Source organism: Sebastes fasciatus, chromosome 16 (assembly GCF_043250625.1).
Source record: "Sebastes fasciatus isolate fSebFas1 chromosome 16, fSebFas1.pri, whole genome shotgun sequence".
Lineage (NCBI taxonomy): Eukaryota > Metazoa > Chordata > Actinopteri > Perciformes > Sebastidae > Sebastes > Sebastes fasciatus.
In genome coordinates this window covers 31988227-32014163 of record NC_133810.1, presented here as the reverse complement: position 1 = coordinate 32014163, position 25937 = coordinate 31988227, and the positions used below count along the sequence as shown (strand labels likewise).

At 40.9% G+C, this 25937-nt stretch overlaps 2 protein-coding genes across 2 annotated transcripts in view; both read right to left on the bottom strand.

Moving 5' to 3' along the window:
- The window catches only part of LOC141752673 (protein NLRC3-like), a 782294-nt gene that overhangs the window by 405722 nt on the left and 350635 nt on the right, over positions 1-25937 (bottom strand). Inside the window, exon 18 of the mRNA XM_074610793.1 lies at positions 8156-8329. Coding sequence (XP_074466894.1) covers positions 8156-8329 — 174 coding nt within the window. The remainder of the gene's footprint in view (positions 1-8155; positions 8330-25937) is intronic.
- On the bottom strand, positions 21135-22686 carry LOC141752700 (ankyrin repeat domain-containing protein 16-like). The gene is made up of 2 exons (XM_074610839.1): positions 22127-22686; positions 21135-22009 (listed from the first exon to the last, which is right to left on the bottom strand). Exons 1-2 carry the CDS (start codon positions 22453-22455, stop codon positions 22006-22008), a joined length of 333 nt encoding a protein of 110 aa, XP_074466940.1. The 5' UTR covers positions 22456-22686; the 3' UTR covers positions 21135-22005.

Genomic DNA, 25937 nt, shown 5'->3' with positions numbered 1-25937 from the left:
TAGTAGTAGTAGTAGTAGTAGTGGTAGTAGTAGTAGTAGTAGTAGTAGTGGTAGTAGTGGTAGTAGCAGTAGTAGTAGTGGTAGTAGCAGTAGTGGTAGTAGCAGTAGTGGTAGTAGTTCTACTAGTAGTGGTAGTAGTAGTAGTAGTAGTAGTAGTAGTAGTAGTGGTAGTAGTAGTAGTAGTAGTAGTAGTGGTAGTAGTGGTAGTAGCAGTAGTAGTAGTGGTAGTAGCAGTAGTGGTAGTAGTTCTACTAGTAGTAGTAGTAGTAGTAGTAGCAGTAGTAGTAGTAGTAGTAGTAGTAGTAGTAGTAGTATGACCTGGTTGGTACTGATGGATTCATCAGGTTCTGTAGTTTCAGATGATACCAGTATCTTCACTCTAGCTTTAAAACTGAGCTGCTACAACCTAAAAATCACAAGTTGCGTTAATGCGTTAAAGTAATTAGTGGCGTTAAAACAAACTTGCGTTAACGGGTTATTATTGCGTTAACTTTGACAGCCCGACTAAATATGGAGTCTTTTTGGACAAGGAGATCAAACAGAGCGTTTCAGACAGAGGGTGTAAAGAGGTGCTGCAGCACAGCCGGGAGAAGAAAAGTAAAGTGATTTTTGAACATTAAAGCATGTTAACATGTTCTAGTAGAAACCTAAAATACAAGTATGAAGCTGAACATCAGCCTGATAGGTCCTCTTTAAAGGTCCCACATGTTCATACACAGACTGAACAGTAAAACGTCAGCTGTGATTACTGGACTTCAGCAGAGGTTCTGGTCTGTATAAAGACCACATGGTTACTAAATGTAACCAAGGTTCTATGATGTTCTATCTCTCAATGAGAGAACACACACTTTCTGATCAGAGTTGATGGTACGACAGTTTGATGGATGAGGACCACTGTCTCTATACATGATGTGATGCTGTCAGCTGTAATCCAGCTTTATTTCCTGGAGACATGAACACAACAACAACATCTTCTTCACATCAACTCTAACACATGATCACAACAAGCTTCTGGCTGATCTGATTGGCTGACTGTTCTCTCTCTCTCTGTGTGTCACCGTTCTCCTCTCACAGCTTAACGGAGGAAACACATCACAACAATACTACTGAAACCAGCATGGACCGACTCCGACCCTCTACTGACCTCAGAGTCTCCAGTCTACAGTGTGGACTCTTCACCAGATCAGACAGAAGCTTCACATCTGATTCCTCCAGGTTGTTTCCACTCAGCTGCAGCTCTCTCAGATGGGAGGGGTTGGACTTCAGAGCTGAGGCCAGAGAAGCACAGCTGATCTCTGACAAACTGCAGTTCCACAATCTGAATAAAGAATAAATGATGTAAGTTTAGAAGACAACGTTCCTGCTTGAAATCATTCAATGTTTAATAATGTGTTCAGAGCTGAAGAAGGTTTAGAACGTGGAAGTTTAGAAAATGTAAACTCCAAACACCTGAAGCCAACAGGATGCAGGTTAAAAACTGTCAAATACAAACAGTGAAACAGAGCTCTCATTAATATTAATGACAACGTGCTGCTACTTCAATAAAGACGTAGTGACTTCACCTCTTAAACTCTGACAGCTCCACCAGAGGATCCATCGATACAAACTCATGTTGAGCAGCCAAACACAAATAAGAACCACAGAAACTGATTCAAGATTCAACTCAACATCTCAAAGCTTATAAAGATGTCAAATATGTCAGGATGGATTTTGGGGAAATGTGAACAAAAGATATTTAAGATAAGACATCTACAATATATATATTTGAGGAATAGTGGAGTCATAAAATCAAAGCATCTTCAGTTTAAACTCTTCAGTCAGTAAAAGCATCACGGGTTAGACCGTGCCCTGTAAAGTAAGATGTAACGCCACCTCCATCATCATATATTGAATCAAGCCGGCTTGGAGGTGTCGGGGTTAAGTGTTACTGTAGCATCAGTACTTCTAAATGTCGGGAGACCCGCCGACAAAGTAATCCATTTCTTAATGGGGGTCAGAGTGATACAAAGTAAACATGTATTATGAATTACACACAGGCATAAGTATTAATATGGAACATTTCCATTTATTGTAAAATGGATGTTCAGTAAATGGTTTGTCATCCTTTCTTCTCTGCTGTAGATGCGCTCCTTGGTTTAGACCTGGACTGCCGAAACCGAACAGGAGCGTACCAATAGCTTATGTAAGGGGGGTTTCCAGAGAAGGTACCAAGTACAGTAGAGTTGGAGGGGTGTTTGGAGGGGTGATAATAGGCACGGTAATTTTAATTAGTTTGAATAATTACTTGCCTCAAAATGTTATATTAAATGGTTTATAATTTAATTCTAAATTATGTCCTATTTTTTGGACTGGATATTATTATGCTGTTGTTTGATTGATTATTAATTATTATTTGTTTTACTTAGTAGGATCCAGCTTCATAAAAGAGGAGGCTGGAATACCTGGAGGGGGGTCAGTGGAGAGCAAACCTCTGATGAGAGGCAAGCCATATTGTAGAGCTGCAAGGGCCCAACATTTAAAGGGGCATAGCCTATGCTGTATCTTGATATATATTTTTGTCATTTTGCTTATATTTTTCATTATTTTGGAAGAACCTGTTTCCTGGATGCCAGGCCTGCACTGTACCTATTTTTGCACTGGATTGTTGGTTTCCACTAATTGTTAATAAATACACCTGGACTGCTTAACTGGAATTTTTCTCAGTTTTTACGCCTTAGCCACTCGGCCAACCTTACAATAAGCATCATATAGCTTCATAAAATGTATAGAAAAAACAAATAGTGAATATATTTGTTATTGTCTGATAGCTAAAATAGAGATTATTTATGGTTTTTTTAATAATTTATTTTAACATGATGAAGTCAGGTGTTGTGATATGATGAAGGTTTTAAATGTGTAGCTCATCATAGCTCTGCCACAGTCAATGGACTAAACCACTGAAGAAGAAAAGGGACTTCAGCATTAAGAGACTCAGTGTGGATCAGTATAATATCAGCCTGATGTCTGCAGTTTAGTGTCACCACAACTTTCACATCATATTAATCTCAGTACACAAGTAAAAAATAGTGTCTGACCTCAGAGTCTCCAGTCTACAGTGTGGACTCCCCAGAAAACCACACAGAAGCTTCACTCCTGAATCCTTCAGGTTGTTTTTACCCAGCTCCAGCTCTCTCAGATGGGAGGGGTTGGACTTCAGAGCTGAGGCCAGAGAAGCACAGCTGATCTCTGACAAACTGCAGTTCCACAATCTGAATAAAGAATAAATGATGTAAGTTTAGAAGACAACGTTCCTGCTTGAAATCATTCAATGTTTAATAATGTGTTCAGAGCTGAAGAAGGTTTAGAACGTAGAAGTTTAGAAAATGTAAACTCCAAACACCTGAAGCCAACAGGATGCAGGTTAAACACTGTCAAATACAAACAGTGAAACAGAGCTCTCATTAATATTAATGACAACGTGCTGCTACTTCAATAAAGACGTAGTGACTTCACCTCTTAAACTCTGACAGCTCCACCAGTGGATCCATCGATACAAACTCATGTTGAGCAGCCAAACACAAATAAGAACCACAGAAACTGATTCAAGATTCAACTCAACATCTCAAAGTTTATAAAGATGTCAAAGATGTCAGGATGGATTTTGGGGAAACGTGAACAAAAGATATTTAAGATAAGACATCTACAATATATATATTTTAGGAATAGTGGAGTCATAAAATCAAAGCATCTTCAGTTTAAACTCTTCAGTCAGTAAAAGCATCATATAGCTTCATAACATTTATAGAAAAAAAAAATACTGAATATATTTATTATTGTCTGATAGCAGAAAGAGAGATTATTTATTTATTCTTCATATTGATCTATTTTTATTATCATTTCTTGGAAAAAAGAAACATGATGGAAGTCAGGTGTTGTGATTTATGAAGGTTTTTAATGTGTAGCTCAACATTGCTCTGCCACAGTCAATGGACTAAACCACTGAAGAAGAAAATGGACTTTAGCATTAAGAGACTCAGTGTGGATCAGTATAATATCAGCCTTATGTCTGCAGTTTAGTGTCACCACAACTTTCACATCATATTAATCTCAGTACACAAGTAAAAAATAGTGTCTGACCTCAGAGTCTCCAGTCTACAGTGTGGACTCCCCAGAAAACCACACAGAAGCTTCACTCCTGAATCCTTCAGGTTGTTTTTACCCAGCTCCAGCTCTCTCAGATGGGAGGGGTTGGACTTCAGAGCTGAGGCCAGAGAAGCACAGCTGATCTCTGACAAACTGCAGTTCCACAATCTGAATAAAGAATAAATGATGTAAGTTTAGAAGACAACGTTCCTGCTTGAAATCATTCAATGTTTAATAATGTGTTCAGAGCTGAAGAAGGTTTAGAACATAGAAGTTTAGAAAATGTAAACTCCAAACACCTGAAGCCAACAGGATGCAGGTTAAACACTGTCAAATACAAACAGTGAAACAGAGCTCTCATTAATATTAATGACAACGTGCTGCTACTTCAATAAAGACGTAGTGACTTCACCTCTTAAACTCTGACAGCTCCACCAGTGGATCCATCGATACAAACTCATGTTGAGCAGCCAAACACAAATAAGAACCACAGAAACTGATTCAAGATTCAACTCAACATCTCAAAGTTTATAAAGATGTCAAAGATGTCAGGATGGATTTTGGGGAAACGTGAACAAAAGATATACAAGATAAGACATCTACAATATATATATTTTAGGAATAGTGGAGTCATAAAATCAAAGCATCTTCAGTTTAAACTCTTCAGTCAGTAAAAGCATCATATAGCTTCATAACATTTATAGAAAAAAAAAATACTGAATATATTTATTATTGTCTGATAGCAGAAAGAGAGATTATTTATTTATTCTTCATATTGATCTATTTTTATTATCATTTCTTGGAAAAAAGAAACATGATGGAAGTCAGGTGTTGTGATTTATGAAGGTTTTTAATGTGTAGCTCAACATTGCTCTGCCACAGTCAATGGACTAAACCACTGAAGAAGAAAATGGACTTTAGCATTAAGAGACTCAGTGTGGATCAGTATAATATCAGCCTTATGTCTGCAGTTTAGTGTCACCACAACTTTCACATCATATTAATCTCAGTACACAAGTAAAAAATAGTGTCTGACCTCAGAGTCTCCAGTCTACAGTGTGGACTCCCCAGAAAACCACACAGGAGCTTCACTCCTGAATCCTGCAGCTCGTTTTCACACAGCTGCAGCTCTCTCAGATGGGAGGGGTTGGACTTCAGAGCTGAGACCAGAGAAGCACAGCTGATCTTTGACAAACTGCAGCTCTCCAATCTGAATAAAGAATAAATGATGAAGATAAAATCACTTTATAATCCAATCGGATGTGTTCAGGTTTTAAATGTGTAGCTCAACATCACTATGTCCTAATCAATGATCTTTTCCCTAAAATGAGTAGAGTGACTTTGTCATTGTGTTATTGTGGATCATCATAATGTCAGCCTTCTACAGACATCATCCAGATGTCACCACAACATTCATACAGCTGTTCATGTCAACACACATCAATAACATGCTGCTGATCTCTGTCAAGTCTGGAATTAGAGGATCAATATCAAATCAGACTTGTTGGACTTCATTACTTCATTTATTACATGGCCTTCTTCTCACTGTATCTGGGAGCTTAGCAGGTTTATGTCATTTACAGGAAAGGTCCACATTTGTTCAAGTGTGTCTGTAAACAACAGCCACATGTCATATGTACATTAAAAGAGTTATTGGTGGCAGTAATCATTCCTCCTGTGAAGTGGTCCCTTCATAACACAACTACACTGTAAGAAATGACTTCACAAGTTACACTGAAACTAATATGAAGATTCAGCAGTCTGAGTCGACAAATCAAAGTTACAGACTGTTTAGTACCAACTTCCCTCTTTGAGTTACTAATCCTCCTGCAGCTCAACAAGGAAACTGTCAAACACAACATACTGACTGGATACATACTAAGGCTGGGTAATATATCCATATTATATCAATATCGTGATACGAGACGAGATATCATCTTAGATTTTGGATATCCTAATATCTAGGGCTGTCAAAGTTAATCGTTTTAACGCCACTCATTTCTTTAAAGCATCAACGCAATCAAACTTGTGGAGGTTGTAGCGGCTCAGTTTTAAAGCTAGAGTGAAGATCCTGGTATCATCTGAAACTAGAGAACCTGATGAATCCATCAGTACCAACCAGGTCAGACTAGCTGGTCATGAAGGAGTTAAATAACGCTCCAAACCTACACTAAATGTTGGATAAACTGTCATGTCCATGTTCAAAGGGGTCCCTTGACCTCTGACCTCCAGATCAGTGAATGTAAATGGGTTCTATGGGTACCCACGAGTCTCCCCTTTACAGACATGCCCACTTTATGATCATCACATGCAGTTTGGGGCAAGTCATAGTCAAGTCAGCACACTGACACACTGACAGCTGTTGTTGCCTGTTGGGCTGCAGTTTGCCATGTTATGATTGGAGCATATTGTTTTATGCTAAATGCAGAACCTGTGAGGGTTTCTGGATCAATATCTGTCATTGATCTGTGTTGTTCATTGATTTACAATAATAAATATATACATACATTTACATAAAGCAGCATATTTGCCCACTCCCATGTTGATAAGAGGATTAAATACTGGACTAATCTCCTTTAAGGTTCATTTAGAACAGATATAAAATGTGTGATTGATTTGTGATTAATCACGATCAATCATGGACAATCATGCGATTAATCGTGATTAAATATTTCAATTGATTGACAGCCCTAGTAATATTGTGATTTGGCATCAGTGTTGTCTTTTCCTGGTTTTAAAGGTTAAATCACAATAAAGTGATGTCATTTTCTGAACTTACCAGACTGTTCTAGTTATTAATATTATCTATTATTATTATTATATCTATTATTATCTATCTATCTGTTCTATTATTCCAGTGTGCCTAGAAGCACAAAACGTGCAGAATGATCGGGAACGGTGTGCTGTGACTTTTATAAGAGATTCGTGAAGCCGTTTCCAGAAAAATCCTGTGAAAGTGTGATTTTTTGCTCCATAGGAATGAACGGAGAATCGACGTGAAGAGAGCTCAAAAACACTATATTGTTTTTAGAAAATCAGTCTAACCTGTCTTAAGATGTTTTCTCCCCCCCCCCCAGCACCAGGCACACTGGTCAAAATTGAATGCTAAATGTTCTAGTTTGTCTTTTACACTTCGTCATGAGATCCACATTACTGATGATTATTTATCAAAAATCTCATTGTGTCAATATTTTGTGAAAGCACCAATGGTCAACCCTACAATATCAATATCGAAGTAATTGGTCAAAAATATAGATTTAGTCCAAGTCACCCAGCCCTAATACGTCTAACTCAGACTGCTGAAGCCTCCGATTAGTTTAAGATCAACGTTACAGGTCATTTTACACACAACAAGACGGTGGATTTAGTCCTCATCTCGTAACACTCAGGTTAAACGGGGATTGCTTCACAGACAGAAGGAATGATGACAGACATCAATAACTCTTTGAATGTACATATGAACATGTGAGTATTGTATTCAGATAGATTGAAACAAATATGAACCTGCAAAGATGTTTCTGATGCAGAATATTTATTTGGTTCTTGCTTCAAATAATTAGACAAAGCTGACATGAAAACAGAGCACAGTTAGATCTGCTGTCAAAAAGAACGTGGGAATAACTTAGAACCATAGAGACCTCTGATTAGATGGTGTCGTTCATAATCATCACTTATGTGCCTTTAAGTTGGTGCAATACATGTTTGTTGAAGAGTGCTGCACCTTTAGACATGTTCAAATAGAGAGCTACAGGAATGAGTCCTAAAGCCCAGAGATGAGTCAGCATTTTAGCACTTCCTGTTTCCTCGTCTGGAAGTCAATGGGTTTTTAGTTAGATGCCTGAAATAAGGTCTGTGGTTAAAGGTCCAGAGTGTAGGATCTGGTGGTATCTAGCAGTGAGGTGAGGAGATTACAACCAACTGAAGCCTCTCCTGTGTGCCAAGCGTGTTGGAGAGTTACGTTAAAGTCCCTCTCTAGAGCCATCTGGAGCAGAGAGAGAGTACAAACTACATAAACTACAGTCAGTGAACTGACCTCAGAGTCTCCAGTCTACAGTTTGGACTCTTCAGTCCAGCAGACAGCTTCACTCCTGAATCCTTCAGGTCCTTGTTGTTACTCAGGTCCAGCTCTCTCAGATGGGAGGGGTTGGACTTCAGAGCTGAGGCCACAACTTCACAGTGAGTATCTGAGAGTCCACATTCAGAAAGTCTGTGATGACACAAAGATTACAAAATATGTTATTATGAAAGAGGACAGTTTATATTTACTTCATGCATTTGATGACTAAACAGTTTGATATATACTTCTTTGATTAACATTTACTCCTCACATCAGTGGTTCAGCTAATCTTATCTCACTGTTTGACATGAAACAATAATTCTCATCACTCTCTCAAACCTGCAGACTTTCAATCTTTGTTTTTCTTTAATCTTGCAGATGAAGAGAGAGAACATGTAGTTACATTGAGGCTTCCATAATGTCCAGTCTGTCAGTGAGATCTGATCCCAGGTCTGTCTCCACAAAGTTAGCATGAGGCCTTCTTGATTAGAAAAGCATTTTTAAAACTCAGTGAATAAGTAATAATAATACAGTTGATGTACATAATTAAACATTCATATAATTAGATATGTTGATGACTGCATGGCGTTTTGTCATTAACACTCTTATCTGAGTATCAAACGTATTCAGATCACAAACACAATTAAAGAACCAATAAGGTTTCATTATTTTCAGCATAATGTCATCAGAAAGATGTTATCAGTGTATCAGCATTAAAAACACAACATTGATCTTTGGTGTGTATAAGATCTCTTAAAAAGTCTGAATTCTACCATTCTGCTGTTATATATTCATCAGACGGCTGTTATTGGTGGAAGCTGTGTATTTCCTGTTATTACTCTTCTCTACAGCAACAAGAGAGAGAAACACCTGAGTTTCCTTCTGTGAGTAACAGAATAAAAGGAAAGACTTAAAAACAAGATGATGGAACACAACTTGACTTCATGAGCAATAAAATGCACCATTGCTCGATTCAACACACTCAGGGGTTTTACAACGACAAGCTTTGTCTCGTATGACCAGTAGTTTACGGTGGCTAATGCTAGAGTTGGGTCGATTTTCGGTTTGATTTAATGCTAAATCCAGCCTGTATTTGCAATATGACAACGTGATTAACGTAATATTATGATGTTATGTTGGTGTATAAACAAGAAGAGGTTTGTTTACTAGGAAGTTCATGTGTTTTTTAGGTCGATGAGACGAGACATGGCAGAGCTGGGGCCTCATGTATAAAAGACTGCGCAGCTTTCACACAGGAAGATGGCGTACTCACAAAATGGAAAAAGTACGTTCGCACAGAAATGTTCACATGTATAAAACCGTACGTACGCCTGTTCCTGCGCACCTTTCCTTTATACATCCCAATTGACGTGAAATTGAGCGCAACTGCACGTGCCACTTGGTCCGCCTTGTCTCCTCCCATTAATAACTATGCAAATGACTATAAACACGCGCCATGCTGTCACTTATTGTCCAAATAACAATAACAATAACAATAACGACGGCAAATCACGCTGGAAAAGGAACAAAAAAGAAGAATTTCACAGAGTGTGAAATTGAAGTGTTTGTTACTGAGGTGGAAGCTAGAAAACATATTTTATTTGATGGTCTTTCATCAGGAATCAGTAACAAACGCAACGTCTCCACAGCAACTGACCGTGCGCTCCCGAAGGCTCCCGAAGGCTCCCGAAGGCTCCCGAAGGCTTCCGAAGGCGCACGGTCAGCTGCGTCCGAGCCTCGACTGCTGAGGGGTTCCGGTCTGGCCGTGTCCTCACTAAATATATCCTATACGCTGTGCTGGAGCCACACAGAGAGATTGTCAATACAATGAAGGATATATATATGCAACGAATTAAAAAGAATGAATGACGTTCTTGGTGGGATAAGTCATATATTAAAAGACCTTGTTGAAAAATAAACCTCGATGATTTACATTCTGTGTATCTCATCTAAACGGCGCAGTATAGCTGCTGCATTTGGCTCATTGATAGGTGGGCCAAGGTCCGGTTCATCCATCTGTAGGTCCTCTGGGGCACAGGCTCACCACGGTGGTTTGCCACATTGTGCAGCACGCGATTTTGTTTTTGGCACAGTGGTTAAGGCATGTCATCTCTGGGTAATTAGTTTAAATGTGTTTTTGTTGTGCCTTTGTGATGTTAAACATTATGCGCAAACTAGTTAAGAAATATGTGTTGTTGTTTTTTATCCCACATCATAAATAAAGCTCAGTAAGTTGAGAGGAAAAATTATTAACGAGTTTCAGTACTTTGTAGTTTGACACTGCCAGATGACAGAGTTTGGAGGACGGTCCGCACATTCTCACGTCACGTTGATTTTTATACATCCCGGCGTGAGCGTGAAACACAGCGTACGCAACATTTTAGTACGTGCGCACCGTTTATACATGAGGCCCCAGTAGTTTACGGTGGCTAATGCTAGAGTTGGGTCGATTTCCGGTTTTGCCAGTCTGGTCTGGTCCGCTCCGGTCCGGTCCGGTGTACGAGCTTAAACCGGTTTGATTTTATGCTAACCGGCAGACCCGACATTTGTCATTATGACACGTTCTGGCAAACTAAAAAGTATCAGACATCAACAACCTGTGCCGACAGAGTCACAGTGCTAAATCCAGCCTGTATTTGCAATATGACAACGTGATTAACGTAATATTATGATGTTATGTTGGTGTATAAACAAGAAGAGGTTTGTTTACTAGGAAGTTCATGTGTTTTTTGGGGTGATGAGACGAGACATGGCAGAGCTGGTCTCAAAGAAAACTAAAACTGCAGCAACATGGCAACAGTTTGGATTTGAAGCCAACGAAAGAGATGAGCCCAAAAACACACGAGGTAAGGTGTAATGTGGTGCAAGGCCTATTGAAAGCAAACCCCAGCACCAGGGCTCTGATCCCAGGACCGCCCCGACTCCCCGCCGGATCAGCAAACGTTCTGTTGCTGCCGTTACACCGGTTAGACCCAGCGCTCCACCAGACAGCTGATCTTTTGTTCTTTTCATTTGTTTTACCAGGTTCACATGTCGTCTCCATCACCCAGAAACATAAATCAGAAACAACTGTAAAATGTAACAATTATTATAAATAAATAGAATAAGTGTTCATTAACTTGACAGCTAGAAACACAAAGTACTGAAACATTTTAACTCAACATTTGAAACAGCTCAAGAACATCTGTGACAAAATACAACTGATATATTTATGTAATAAACACGAGGAACACTTATAAGAATATTATATTTTAATAATAATTTATAGTGTGTATATTTGAAGAACTAAACTACTAATCTACACTGATCTATAAAGTTAATCACATCTGGACTTACACAGCTTTTCTGCAGTTCCTCACAGCTGGAATCAGTCTCAGTAGTCCCTCTGGTGTTGTCTTGTACTTCTTCAGGTCCAACTCATCCAGAACCTCCTCTGACATCTGCAGCATGTAGGCCAGAGCTGAGCAGTGGATCACAGAGAGTTTCTTCTCTGATCTGTTCTCTGACTTCAGGAACTCTTGGATCTCCTGATGTACCGAGTGGTCGTTCATCTCCGTCAGACAGTGGAAGATGTTGATGCTTCTGTCAGGAGAGGTTTTATCTCTGTTCATCTTCTTCAGGTTGGTGATGATTCTCCGGATGATTTCTGGACTGTTGTCTGTCTGACCCAGCAGACCTCCTAAGAGCTTCTGGTTGGACTTCAGAGAGAGGCCATGAAGGAAGCGAACAAACAGGTCCAGGTGGCCATTTTCACTTTCAAGGGATTTCTCCATGGCTCTCTTCAGGAAGTCATCCAGGGTTGAATGAACATATCCTTCTCCCATGAAGTCGCTCAGTACCTCTGTGTTCCTGTTTGTGTAACAGTGGAACATGTAGACTGCAGCCAGAAACTCCTGAATGCTCAGGTGAACAAAGCAGTAGACTGTTTTCTGGAAGATCACACTCTCTCTTTTGAAGATCTCTGTACAAACTCCTGAGTACACCGAGGCCTCTGTGACATCCAGACCACACCACTCCAGGTCTTCTTGGTAGAACATGATGTTTCCTTTCTCCAGCTGTTCAAACGCCAGCCTCCCCAGCTTCAGAAGAACTTCCCTGTCAGCCTCCGTCAGCTCCTGTGGACTCGTCTTACGTCCCTTACCGTACTTCTGCTTCTTCCTCTTTGTCTGAACCAACAGGAAGTGTGAGTACAGGTCAGTCAGGGTCTTGGGCAGCTTTCTTCTCTGGTCTGTAGTCAACATGTGGTCCAGAACTGTAGCAGTGATCCAGCAGAAGACTGGGATTAGACACATGATGTGGAGGCTCCTGGATGTCTTGATGTGTGAGATGATTCTGCTGGACAGCTCTTCATCACTGACTCTCCTCTTGAAGTACTCCTCCTTCTGGGCGTCAGTGAAGCCTCGTACTTCTGTTACCCTGTCAACACATGCAGGAGGGATCTGATTGGCCGCTGCAGGTCGGGAAGTTATCCAGACGAGAGCTGAGGGAAGCAGATTCCCCTGGATGAGGTTTGTCAACAGCACATTGACTGATGACTTCTGGGTGACATCAGACACAACCTCGTTGTTGTGGAAATCCAGTGAAAGTCTGCTTTCATCCAGGCCGTCAAAGATGAACAGAACTTTACAGACAGCGAGCTTCTCTGCTGTGACCTTCTGTAATGTTGGATGGAAAACATGGAGCAGCCTGAGAAGACTGTACTGCTCATCTCTGATCAAGTTCAGCTCCCTGAACGAAAGCAGAACCACCAGACTGACATCTTGGTTCTCCAAGCCCTCTGCCCAGTCCAGAGTGAACTTCTGCACTGAGAAGGTTTTTCCAACGCCAGCAACGCCGTTCGTCAGAACGACTCTGATGTGTCCCTGTTGGTCAGGTAAGGCTTTAAAGATGTCGTGGCACTTGATTGGAGCGTCATGGAGGGTCTTCTTCTTGGAAGCTGTCTCAAGCTGCCTCACCTCATGTTGGGTATTAACCCCTTCACTCTGTCCCTCTGTGATGTAGAGCTCAGTGTAGATCCTGTTGAGGAGGGTTCCACTACCTGTTTCATCAGTTCCTTCAGTCACACGTTCACATCTCCTCCTCAGACTGATCTTATGTTCATCTACAACCTCCTGCAGACCTCTATCTGCTGAAAGAGAAGGGAAACAGTTTGAGACTAAATAAAGAACATCTGCTTATTATTTTCATTGCTAATATTGAAGTGATCAATATAAAGTAAATAAAAAGAAGTAAAGGTTAAACAGTCCAGTTTTAGTGGAAGCATCAGTCGGTGTACATGTTTGATTGACAGCAGAGGAGGCGGAGCCTCAGCTGTCCGTCTGCAGCTCTTCATCTAAACAGCTCACTGTGGCTGTTCCTTCCTCCCTGTAATATTTAAAACTCATCCACTCATCAAATAATGCAGAATATGTTCATATCTCGTTGTGTGGACCTGTTTTTATTAACAAAAGCCGGGTTTCCACCAAAAGTTCCTGGGACTTTTTAGTCCTACTACTTTTAAGGACCTGAAAGGTTCCTTCAGTCCACTGTTGTCTGTGTTTCCACTACGGTCTAAAGACCTGTGAAGATTCAGCAAACTAGTCCTCTGATGTATGAAAAAGCAACATGACATGTGACGAGGGATGTTGGTGGTCTCAGCGGTAAACACACTCTGCAGTCTGCCGTTCAGTGTGTCGCCCGTTTCATCTAAAAAACACGCTGGAAAAAAATAAACGTTAGGTTTTATCTCACTGTGACGACATTTACTGCTGCACGTTGGATGTAATGAATGCAGAGGAGGAAAGTGAAACTAAAAGCGTCCGTCTCCACAGTAAATCATGTTGAGTATTTGAGGGTTATTTATTTCTGCTTTAGAACGTTAACGCCGTGAAACAATCAGAAAATAACATTTCTTTCTCTCATTCACAACAGCGTCACGCTACGTCTCTCTGTCTCTCTTCTACTGATCGTCCTCTCGCTCGTGCTGTCTCTCTTGTTTTCTCTGTCTTCAAGGCTGGACCGCAGAGGGCCAGCAGCCCTACAACCGCAGAAGTCTGTCACTGAATGAGGGATGAAGTTACACGATTGGTCGGCCGAGTGTCGGAGTTTCCTCATTGGCCGTTGCTCTTTCAAAATGAAAAGGCGGGAACAGTCCTTTAATCACATGAGCCCGTCCAGCGCGACGCGTCGGCTCACAAAACTGTCAAGCTGTCAAACTAGGAGATCTAGTTCTGAAATAAAACCAGATTCAGCAGAGGCATCGCCTAGATCTCGCTTCAAATGTTGTCAGAAGTAGATTTTGGTGGATTGTTTAGACGGAATAACAGAAAGTTTATGGGCAGGCCACCATGTTGTTTCCTGTTTGAAACGGCGAGCAGAAAACCAGGAACCAATCAGGTGCATTCCACGTCACCGCTTGACCCATAGACATATATACATAGACGCCACATTGACCTCTGGACCGTACGTCAACGTTGGCGTATGTATATATGTCTATGGCTTGAACGGCCAGTTGAGTGGAGCAGCGCGTCCCCTAGTGTCCTCGCAGGACCTGGTGAGACTTTTATGACTCTTTATGTATTAAAAGAACAAGTAGTGTTTTCAGACATGGAGACGTCAGACAGATGTAGAGTCTTACTTGGTACAGTGCTGGTCTGACCGGCTGGCTGCAGTCCAGCTCTGGTTCTGGATCTTTGTCCACACTGGGGACAGGAGGAGTCTCCTGATGAAGCAGACTGGTCCCAGTATGAGGTGATGCACTGTCTGCAGAACCAGTGTCCACAGCTGGTAGAGACCGGATCCTTCAGGACGTCCTGACACAAAGCACAGCAGGACAGCTGCTCCTCCACAGAGACATCACTCCTCTTCCTCTTCCTGTGAAGACATGTCTTTATAACTAAAATGCTTTGTTGATTGGACGACACTGTCTCAAAGCTCAGATGGTCTCAGGGAACAGTTAAAGTGTTGCTACTTTTCTGTTTGAACTCAGCATTCAGTCTGTGATGACAGTGTTCCTTTATTTCAACTCTCCTGCTTTCAACAACACTAATGAGCTGAATTTACCATCTGGCTGTCTTATTAACCTCTTAAAAATCCGACGGACGCTATTCTTTCTTTCAGAGGTAGTAGCCGCTCAGTTTTAAAGCTAGAGGGAAGATCCTGGTAACATGTGAAACTAGAGAACCTGATGAACCCATCGGTACCAACCATGTCAGACTAGCTGGTCATGAAGGAGGTTAAATAACGCTCCAAACTGTCATGTCCATGTTCAAAGGGGTCCCTTGACCTCTGACCTCTGACCTCCAGATCAGTGAATGTAAATGGGTTCTATGGGTACCCACGAGTCTCCCCTTTACAGACATGCCCACTTTATGATCATCACATGCAGTTTGGGGCAAGTCATAGTCAAGTCAGCACACTGACACACTGACAGCTGTTGTTGCCTGTTGGGTTCCAGAGGGGTCCATCCTCCAGAGGGGTCCCGCCTCCGTGGTCGTCCTCCAGAGGGGTCCCGCCTCCGTGTCCGTCCTCCAGAGGGGTCCCGTCTCCGTGGCCGTGATGGGGAACTGTAGCTGTTATATCGTTCTCTTCAACGCCACCAGACTCCATTCATAAAGCAGTAATTTGACTTCCCAGAACACGGGAGTATACGTACAACCCCACTTCAAAGAAGCTGATTTTAGGAGAAGTCAAACCAACACAGTATTTTGAGGACAAATGTGAGAAAATGAATTACACATTTGAAGCTCATTCTTTCAGATTTTGAATAGTTGTAAATCTTTACAGCGACTTCAACGTTCGGGCAGAAATATGAATATTTTCTTGAAGTGTAAATTGTGAAATGGAGGTTCTCAGGTGTTTTGTTACAGAAATACAATCAGTAGTTTGTGGCTCTAAAACCCAGACTAAGATCCATCTGAGGTTGAAACAGTATCTGCACTAATAGTTCAGCATCAGAATATAAATCTGTTAGCAGAACATTTAGTCTTCATCCTCAATGCATCATCATCCATCAGGTCAGCTTACAGTAGAAACAGTCTCTTACTTTGACTCTGAGGGTCCAGGTTCATTACTGAAGTCTGGAGGTCTGAACATGGACCCGTCACTCTTCACAGACAGACAGCTGGGTACTGGAGACTCTGCTCTCCGTCTAGACTGAACTCTGCAAACACCAACATGATTTTATTCATATCACATGAATTCTTGATGAATTCTCTTTTAGGTCATTAAGGTCGCTCTAAACACACAAACTACTGCTGCTGTCAACAATAACGAGGTTTAAAGGTTTGTAGCCGTTTTCTTAGATTAGATTACATCTTCTCTAGCTGACTGACAGCTGTCACAGACACTAAGAGGAAGAGGTCATTTGATGAAGTCTGTTAAATTGGAGTTGGCAACTACATTTGTGTAGAAATTTGAATATACAAACACAAAATCAACAGAAAACATGGTATTGTCAGAGGAAAGTACAAATGAGTCCTATAAATGAGTTAGTAGCAGCTCTCTTACTTTGACTCTGAGGGTCCAGGTTCATTACTGAACTCTGGAGGTTTCCCCATGGACTCGTCACTCTTCATAGTCAGACAGCCAGAGAGTAGAGACTCTGCTCTGTCCTCCTCTTCCTCCTCACAGTCAATCATCTTCTGATCTGAAGTCAGTCTGAGAGGTTAAACAGGAAAGGAAACAAGTTTGTACAAGAGTCACAGGCGAGACTGGGAGAACAGGAACACACACACACACACACACACAGTATACACACACAGTATACACACCCACACACACACACACACACGCACACACAAACACACTCACACGCACCCACACACAGACACAGACACACACAGACACGCACGCGCACACGCACACGAACACACACACAGTATACAGTATAATAAAGCAGCCAGCGCTCCACCTGGTCACTTCTCTTTACCTCTCTGCTTGTTTTCTTGGTTTACAGCAGCTTTAATGAGGATTATTCTGCCAGTCATGACTTTGTGTTCACAGATGAATCAAACTGTTGAGTTCATTCTAACATTTCTCTCCTCTACAGTCCACAGGGAGGAAACTGACTCAGACACTTTGAGAGTGAAGTAATACAATGTTGGATTAACACTCACCCTGCTTCAGTCTTCAGTCTTCTGCTCCGTTATCTCAAAATGGAGTCAAACACTTTAAGAGTCAGGCTTCTCTTCCTGTTCATGTACCTGGATCACCTGGTCAGTGTGGCTCCTCCCCTCTCCATTTACTGGAAGTCAGGTAAGTTTATCTGAGTGTGTGTGTGTGTGTGTGTGTGTGTGTGTGTGTGTGTGTGTGTTTGTGTGCTTTTTAATGTGATGTGTTTATGAGTGTCATGACCCGGCTCATGAGCCATGACAAGAGAGGTGTACAAGTTTATTATTAAACATACAATAACCAATCAATGCATGAATGAATGAATCAGTGTGATCAGTGTGTCAGCAGATGGATGAGTGGTTGTGTGGTGAATGAAGGGTGTAAAACCTGATCTAGTAACAATACGAAGCAACCAAACAAGAACATGGTGGTGTAGGAATGGAGAGATCTCAGCTTCATCTTTACATCATGTTCATAAATCTATTTAGTATAAAACTGAAGTTGTTTTTTCTGTTTCGTTTTCTTTTAAAGATTTATACAAATGAAATTCTTCTGAATATCAGGATGAAAAATAAAAAAATCATTTCAGCCATTTTCCTGCGTTGCAACTGTGCAACTCTTTTTCATAATCCAAACACAGATGGTAGCCAGAGATGACACATCTTATTGCTCAGTTAGTACAATGTGAAGCACAATTTAAAAATGTATTATATCATCATATGAGTTACATTTCTTTATCTTGATGTTTCTTCTGATATCATACTAAAGGTGTGAACGTTTCACTGTGTTTTACAGAAAAAGAGCAAGGACGTGCTGGATTTAGAAATACAATCACAACTTGGTAAAGTGATTAAAATGTGTTTTTATTTAGCAGCAGATGTTCAGAAGAGTCTTTGTGGAGTCTTTAAAACAGCTCTAAGTGTTGCTGATGAAGGACTTTATCAGAGAATAGTCTGCTTAGCTCTGTGACTGGAGTTTAAAGGTCAGACATGAGAGGCACAAACTGGAGCTACTGGGACTGTAACGTCTACTAGAACAGGGGTTCTCAACCTTTTGCAACTGAAGGCCCACTTGTGATTGTCAAAACATTTCCGAGGATCACCTTCCCAAATAAATGAGTAAAAAACCTAACATGTTTATACAACAGATAATAAAGTGGGCTGTAGATATGTGTTATGCCACTGTCAGCTGTAATGACCAAAATACATATTGTGCTTACCCTCAGTGAGACACTTGGGCTTGCCTCTGGGAGATGATGAGATGAAGTGGTGGTGGGATGGGTGAGAGGCTGACACGCAGAGTAGCATTCAAAGTTGCTTTCAGTTTGTTCCTTGCCTTTGATTTTGTGACAGTCACAATGGAAAACCCTGACTCACATAAATAGGTGGTGGTGAAAGGCAACAGAAATTTGATTGCCCGTTTTGACAGAGAGGGATATTGACTGGCAGCCAATATCCAGAATGAAGCAAGGTCTACTTGTGTGAGCTGAAGCTTCAGGCTGCTGTCTGCTGATAGTTCCATCAGTTCATTTTCCAACACAGTGGAGAGAGCTATGTCTTCTGAAGCAGGATCCACAGAGAAAGGGTCCAAAATCCAAAGGTTTCCATCTCGTGCATCTTCTGGGAAGTAGTCTGTAAACTTTCCTGACAACTGAGTCAAATGCTGGGTTATAACACTGGATATGTTGACATGAGGAGTGGCTTCCAAAGTTTCACTGAGGAGTGAAAACACGTCAAATCGTCCCTCCTTGACTCTTCTGTTACACAGAAGACGTTTTTTCTTGAAGCCCTCAATTTGGTCTGAAACCAAAAACACTGTGCTGTTTCTGCCTTGCATTGATATATTGAGCTGATTTAACTGGTCAGATAGATCTGATAAGTAGGCCAGTTTACCATCAGTGTAATGCTCAGCAAGAGGGGAGTGCTGCTCTTCCACAAATGTGTGCACTTCTTCTCTCAGTTCAAAAAGGCGATTAAGCACATGTCCCTTGAAAGCCACCTTACTTCACTGTGGTACAACAGATGTGCAAATGATCTGCATCAAGTCTTTCACACAAAGCAGCAAAACACCTTGAGTTGAGTGCATGTTTCTTAATATAGTTAACAGTTTTCACAGCCACGTTCATGACTTCATGCAGTTCTGGTGACATCTGCTTTGTAGCTAGACTTTCCCGATGTAAGAAACAGTGCGTCCACTTGGCGTCTGGCGCCCTCTCCTGGATCTGTTGGACAACACCACGATGTCTTCCCGTCATTGATGCAGCGCCGTCTGTGCAAACACCTGTACAGTATTTCCAATCGAGACCTTTTTCGGTGAAGTAATCATCAAGGCAGCGCATTACATGATCTGCCGTTGTTCTTGTTGGAAGCTCCTTGCAAAACAATAGATCCTCGTGAAGATTACTGTCCTTGCAGTATCTTACAAAAACGAACAATAAAGCGGCATTGCTAACGTCAGTCGACTCGTCCAGCTGTATGGCAAAGTATGGGCTTGCCTTTATTCCTTCCACAAGTTGGCATTCGATGTCATCACTCATGTCAGTAGTTCTTCTGCTCACGGTGTCATTGGAGAGGGGGATTGACTGCATTTTGGTTGCAGCGGCTTCCCCCAGTAACTCTCGGCACATATCCACAGCGCTTGGCAAAATAAGCTCCTCTGCAATCGTAAAGGGTTTCTTGCTACGAGCTACACGAGCAGCAACCATGTAGCTCGCTTTCAAAGATGATGTTTGGTGTTTTTACACAAGGCCTATTGAAGGAGGTTGGGTCACACTTCATCAACGCGCCTTCGGGGTACCGCACATGCGCAGTAATATCTGCTCTGCCGATCTAGTAACTAGAATATACTCCTGCACTTATTAGAACATGTGAACATGCACTTTTCTCTCCCTGCTGAGGAACACTGTCAACTTTCATTTACTGTGTGAGATGTTAAAGAGGTTCTGTTGAATACTAATATGACAGAATAGCTGCAGTCTCATCTTTACTACGATGATGAGTTCACTGTCCAGAGCAGTAACAGATATTAGTTCATCTTAAAATGTGGACAGAAAACCACAGAAACATGTTGAAAGTGTCCGTTAACACTAACGTTAGCTACGTTTCTTTGTTGATATCACAAAGTTAGATAACTTATTTTAAAATGAGTTAACTCACAATACTTAAACATTGATGGAATAAATAAACTTGTTTTGTCTTCAAAAAGAAAGAAAATAGAATTCCCGCCTCACGGTTGTCTGCCCCCCCCAACCAGTCAAGTTACAGTTTACATCCACGTCTGTCCAAAATGTCATCACTTCATCATTTTATCATAATTAACATCTGTGTGAAAGTGTCATAATTAGCAGATGAATTCTTGAGTTATGGCCAAAAATGTGTTTTCTGAGGACACGGTGACCTTTGACCTTTGACAACCAAACTCTAATCAGGTCATACTTGAGTCCAAGTGGACGTTTGTGAAACTTGTGTGCCGAGTTTAATTTCAAATCCAGTTTCCATCATTTTAAATCCAGTTTAACTACATCATGATGACACGTAACCTTTACAACACCAAGTCAGTCAGGAAGAAAGCATTCACAGCATCAGTTCAGTGTTCACTGCATCCATTCTGATAAACCTCCTTTGTGCTAAAACAGAGGGAACGGTACATCTGCTGGCAGAAAGCAGCTCCAGCAGGAACAACAGAACATGAACGGTGGTGAGAACGACCGCTTCAACACGGATTTCTGAGGGAAGAAGCTCCACGGGCGACTTTATGTGTCTGTGTTCAGTCATGTAACGTGAAAACTGGCAGAGTCACACATGAAACTGGAATCCTCCTGTACGGACATGATTAGTGAATATAAAATCTAGAGTACGCATGTTAATCAGTTCTGTTTGTTTATTTGACATCAAACATATTAAATATGAAGGAGCTGACTTTACACCTAAATCCAGACGTAATCTGTTTGTAGTCAGTTGAGAAACTGAAGTGAAGCCTCGACTGAATTCAGAGTTTATCTCATTCTTTCTGTTTGTTACAAGCAAATATTTATCTTCTATAATATGAGAAATGGCTGGTATTGGTTTTAATCATGGATGTATAAAGAGAACTGGATCCATGTGCAATTCTATTCATTGTGTGCAATATACTCTCTGTTGTTTACAGTATGTTATATAATTCACTTTTTTTATATTACATTCATGATCCAGATGCAATGTAGTGTTATTCTGCTGTGCATTTAGCCTGCGTATAGTCTGCATAACAATTAAATTCATCTTCAATAACAACTAGGCCTCTTCTAGAAGCTGACCTGGTGGATTGTGTTTAATAACTACTTTACCTGCATTATTATCCAACTCTGATTGTCTCTTTCCTTTTTAAACTTCTAAACAGATATTATTGTGATGTGCTTTTCTATGATGTTCATTCACTTTGATGACAAGGCACATTCAGGCTTTTACAGACTGTTGGAAGTGAGCAGCTCATCTTTCTAACAACAGCTTTATCAGCTAATAGTAAATATCTGGGAGTTATTAATCTGATGGTTAGCATGCTGTCTGTGAACCTCTGGACCAGTGCTCTGATGAAGACAGGGTCCATGTTCCTCTTCTGCAGCTGGTTGAAAAGCATGTCCACCTGTGGCATGATCTTATGGAACAATGTCAGGAAAACACAGAAAGCCTCGTCTTCAAGCGTCCTCACAAAGCCCCCTGAGTCTCTGGGGATGTGTGATGTTGCCTGCTGCATGATGAGGTTCAGCTGATGCACACAGCAAAATAAGGCATATTTAAAGCCAACAGAGGGCGCTGCATGCATACACAACATTTCTTTTTATATTATCTGCTCCCTGGTTTAACATGCATTAATCATCCTCACCAGTCAGCTTTCTTCAGACTGTCCACGTTGGCTCCTTCCTGCAGCAGGTAGCTAACACAGGCCTGGTGGCTCATGGAAGCAGCTTCGTGCAGAGGCCTCTTGTAGTCGTTGTTGTGCAGCTCCACATCCATGCACACCTGCTTTATGAGATACTGCAGCATGTCCAGGTGTCCTCTCCTGGCAGCATATTGCAGCAGGGTGTCCCCAGACCGACCGAAGTGTCTCCTGCTGACAGACTGAACCTCAGAGCTGCTCATCAGTCTCTGCAGAGAGTCAACCTGTCCATCCTGAGTGAGCTTCACCAGCTGCTTTAAAGTGTTCTCATCCATGCTGGTTAGAGGTTAAAGGTTAAAGGTTAAAGGCTGCAGCACCAACTACAAAAAGTCACTTTCTGGTCAAAATGACAGAAAATAGTCAAGCTGGTCTTCCTGAAGACATGCTGCAGAGAAGAGAAGAGTTCACTGTTGGTTATCTTCTTCTTCTTCTTTGAGCTTTATTGGTGGTTGGCAAACAACGATTTGGTGCATTACCATCACCTACTGGACTGGAGTGTGGAGCAGTAGATTGGCAGGAAAAAATAAATAAAATAAAATAAAATAAATAATTACTAATATTTCCTATATCCCAAAAAATAAAGAAAATCAAAATCAAAATCAAAGAAAAAAAATAAATAAAACAAACCACCTCATATTTTTCCACTCATATTAATTTGTCTAAGATACTGAAATAATGTTCTATAACACTCATTCAGTGAGTTCTTTTGTAGAATATGTAATGGAAATTATGTCAATATTCCGAGATGAGTCCTAATGAACGTTGAAATAAGGATCTCAAACAGATGAAATGTCTTTGTTGTATTTTATTCTTGCAAGAAGAGGCACTGGTTATACAGAGTCACACAAAGTCTGCAGAAGAGTGCACTGCAGGAGATTATTACAATGTGATTATATAGAAATCTACAACAGGGACTGTGAGAAAAGGAGTTGTTTTACTCAGACAGTGTCCCAGTAAAAGTCAACACTCAGTACTTTCCCACTACGAGACGAAGAGCACACAGACAGGAACTCTCCACTGTTGCATAAAGAGACATCAGTACATACAATGTCATTTTCCATTACAAATATCTATTAAATCAAAGTGTACTTTAATCTCTTTGAAGCCTTCTTTCTTCCTCATATCTCCCACAATGCAACATGACATGCTCCACCGTTTCCTCTTGTCCACAGTAATCACATCTACCTGTGTCATGTTTACCTGTTTTAAATAGAGTGCTGTTTAGTCCAGTGTGTCTAATCTAAGTCTTGATCTGATTGTCTCATCTCTCCTTCATTTATCCCACTTTCCTCTGAACTCTGTAAAACCACCGTCCTTTCCTCTCTTCCTCCCATTGCTTCTCTTTCCCTCAGTCTCTGTTTCATAATGCTCTTCATTTCTGTTTTGCTGAAGCTATAACTGTCAAATCAATGTCCTTATTTTTTGTAGCCTTCTTTGCAATCTTATCTACCATTTCATTTCCTTTGACCCCTATGTGTGCTGGTATCCATAACAACATTACTGTCAGCCCCTTTGGCTCATTACCCAGGAAAACAAAATAAACAAGAAAGCAAAGCATTATGGTAAATGTAGTTTTCATTGAATTTACCTATATGAGAAAACACAGTCTCTTCACTTAGCAATGTTTAGTAGGTCCTTACATAAGTCTATGGGAAAAAGTCTTTTTGGGCCCGATGGCATCACGTGACGGACACAGAAGTTGTCGTACCGCCGTTTGGCCGCTACGAAAATTGGCATCAAGTCATATCATTCAGTTATCATGTCATATGCAGACGCTCTTCCTGAGGGCTCGGTTTTAATAGGGTAACTTTATTAACTTATTTAGAAATATGTGGAAGTAAACAGCAAAACTCCATCGTTCCACAGGGTGGAGCTGCGACACAAAGCAGAGCAAAAAGATCTATTTAAATGTGTTCATCTACAGTTATGTTGTCATGAACTGAACTATTCTGCAGAGGCACTTTGGGTTCACAATATATGAATGAATGAAAAAGACAAAATCAGATGCAGGTCCAGGTGGTGAACCTCTGTGGATCATCAGGACACGGCTGATCCTCTCAACACATCCACTTTTCTGATCACTCACTCTGACAGAGATCACCACCCTGACCCCTCCCATCTGTTGAGAGAAGAAGAGAACAGAAGTGATGAATCAGTGTTTACAGAGACTCTCTTCATCAGCTGTCAGTCACTGATGCAGCACACAGTTCATTTATAAAACTATCATTAGCAGAACCAACCTCCATATCTCCGCTCACTACTCAATATCTCCAACAGGAACCGCAATTTATCTTCTAGCTAATTCATCAGTGTGGTCGTTCCTAAAGTCTGCACCTCCTCTGGTCCTCACTCATTCCAGTGTGCTGCTCCTAGTGACTGGAAGGAGTTAATGAAGACACTAAACCTCCACACCCTCATCCCGTTACCCTCCTTTAAGCACATCATGGTTACTAAATGTAACCACGGTTCTATGAAATAAGAGCAAGTGATCTGAGGCTTCAGTCAGACTGATCTCAGAGCTGTGACAGAGATGAACTGATCAATGAGAGAACACACACTCTCTGATCAGAGTTGATGGTACGACAGTTTGATGGATGAGGACCACTGTCTCTATACATGATGTGATGCTGTCAGCTGTAATCCAGCTTTATTTCCTGGAGACATGAACACAACAACAACATCTTCTTCACATCAACTCTAACACATGATCACATGATGAGCTTCTGGCTGATCTGATTGGCTGACTGTTCTCTCTCTCTGTGTGTCACCGTTCTCCTCTCACAGCTTAACGGAGGAAACACATCACAACAATACTGCTGAAACCAGCATGGACCGACTCCAACCCTCTACTGACCTCAGAGTCTCCAGTCTACAGTGTGGACTCTTCACCAGATCAGACAGTAGCTTCACATCTGAATCCTGCAGGTTGTTGTTACTCAGCTCCAGCTCTCTCAGATGGGAGGGGTTGGACTTCAGAGCTGAGGCCAGAGAAGCACAGCTGATCTCTGACAAACTGCAGTACCTCAATCTGAATAAAGAATAAATGATGTAAGTTTAGAAGACAACGTTCCTGCTTGAAATCATTCAATGTTTAATAATGTGTTCAGAGCTGAAGAAGGTTTAGAACGTAGAAGTTTAGAAAATGTAAACTCCAAACACCTGAAGCCAACAGGATGCAGGTTAAAAACTGTCAAATACAAACAGTGAAACAGAGCTCTCATTAATATTAATGACAACGTGCTGCTACTTCAATAAAGACGTAGTGACTTCACCTCTTAAACTCTGACAGCTCCACCAGAGGATCCATCGATACAAACTCATGTTGAGCAGCCAAACACAAATAAGAACCACAGAAACTGATTCAAGATTCAACTCAACATCTCAAAGTTTCTTAAGATGTTAAAGATGTCAGGATGGATTTTGTGGAAATGTGAACAAAAGATATTTAAGATAAGACATCTACAATATATATATTTTAGGAATAGTTGAGTCATAAAATCAAAGCATCTTCAGTTTAAACTCTTCAGTCAGTATAAGCATTATATAGCTTCATAATATTTATAGAAAAAAACAAATAGTGAATATATTTATTATTGTCTGATAGCTGAAATAGAGATTATTTATTTATTCTTCATATTGATATATTTTTATTATCATTTCTTGGAAAAAAAGAAACATGATGAAGTCAGGTGTTGTGATTTATGAAGGTTTTAAATCTGTAGCTCAACATCGCTCTGCCACAGTCAATGGACTAAAC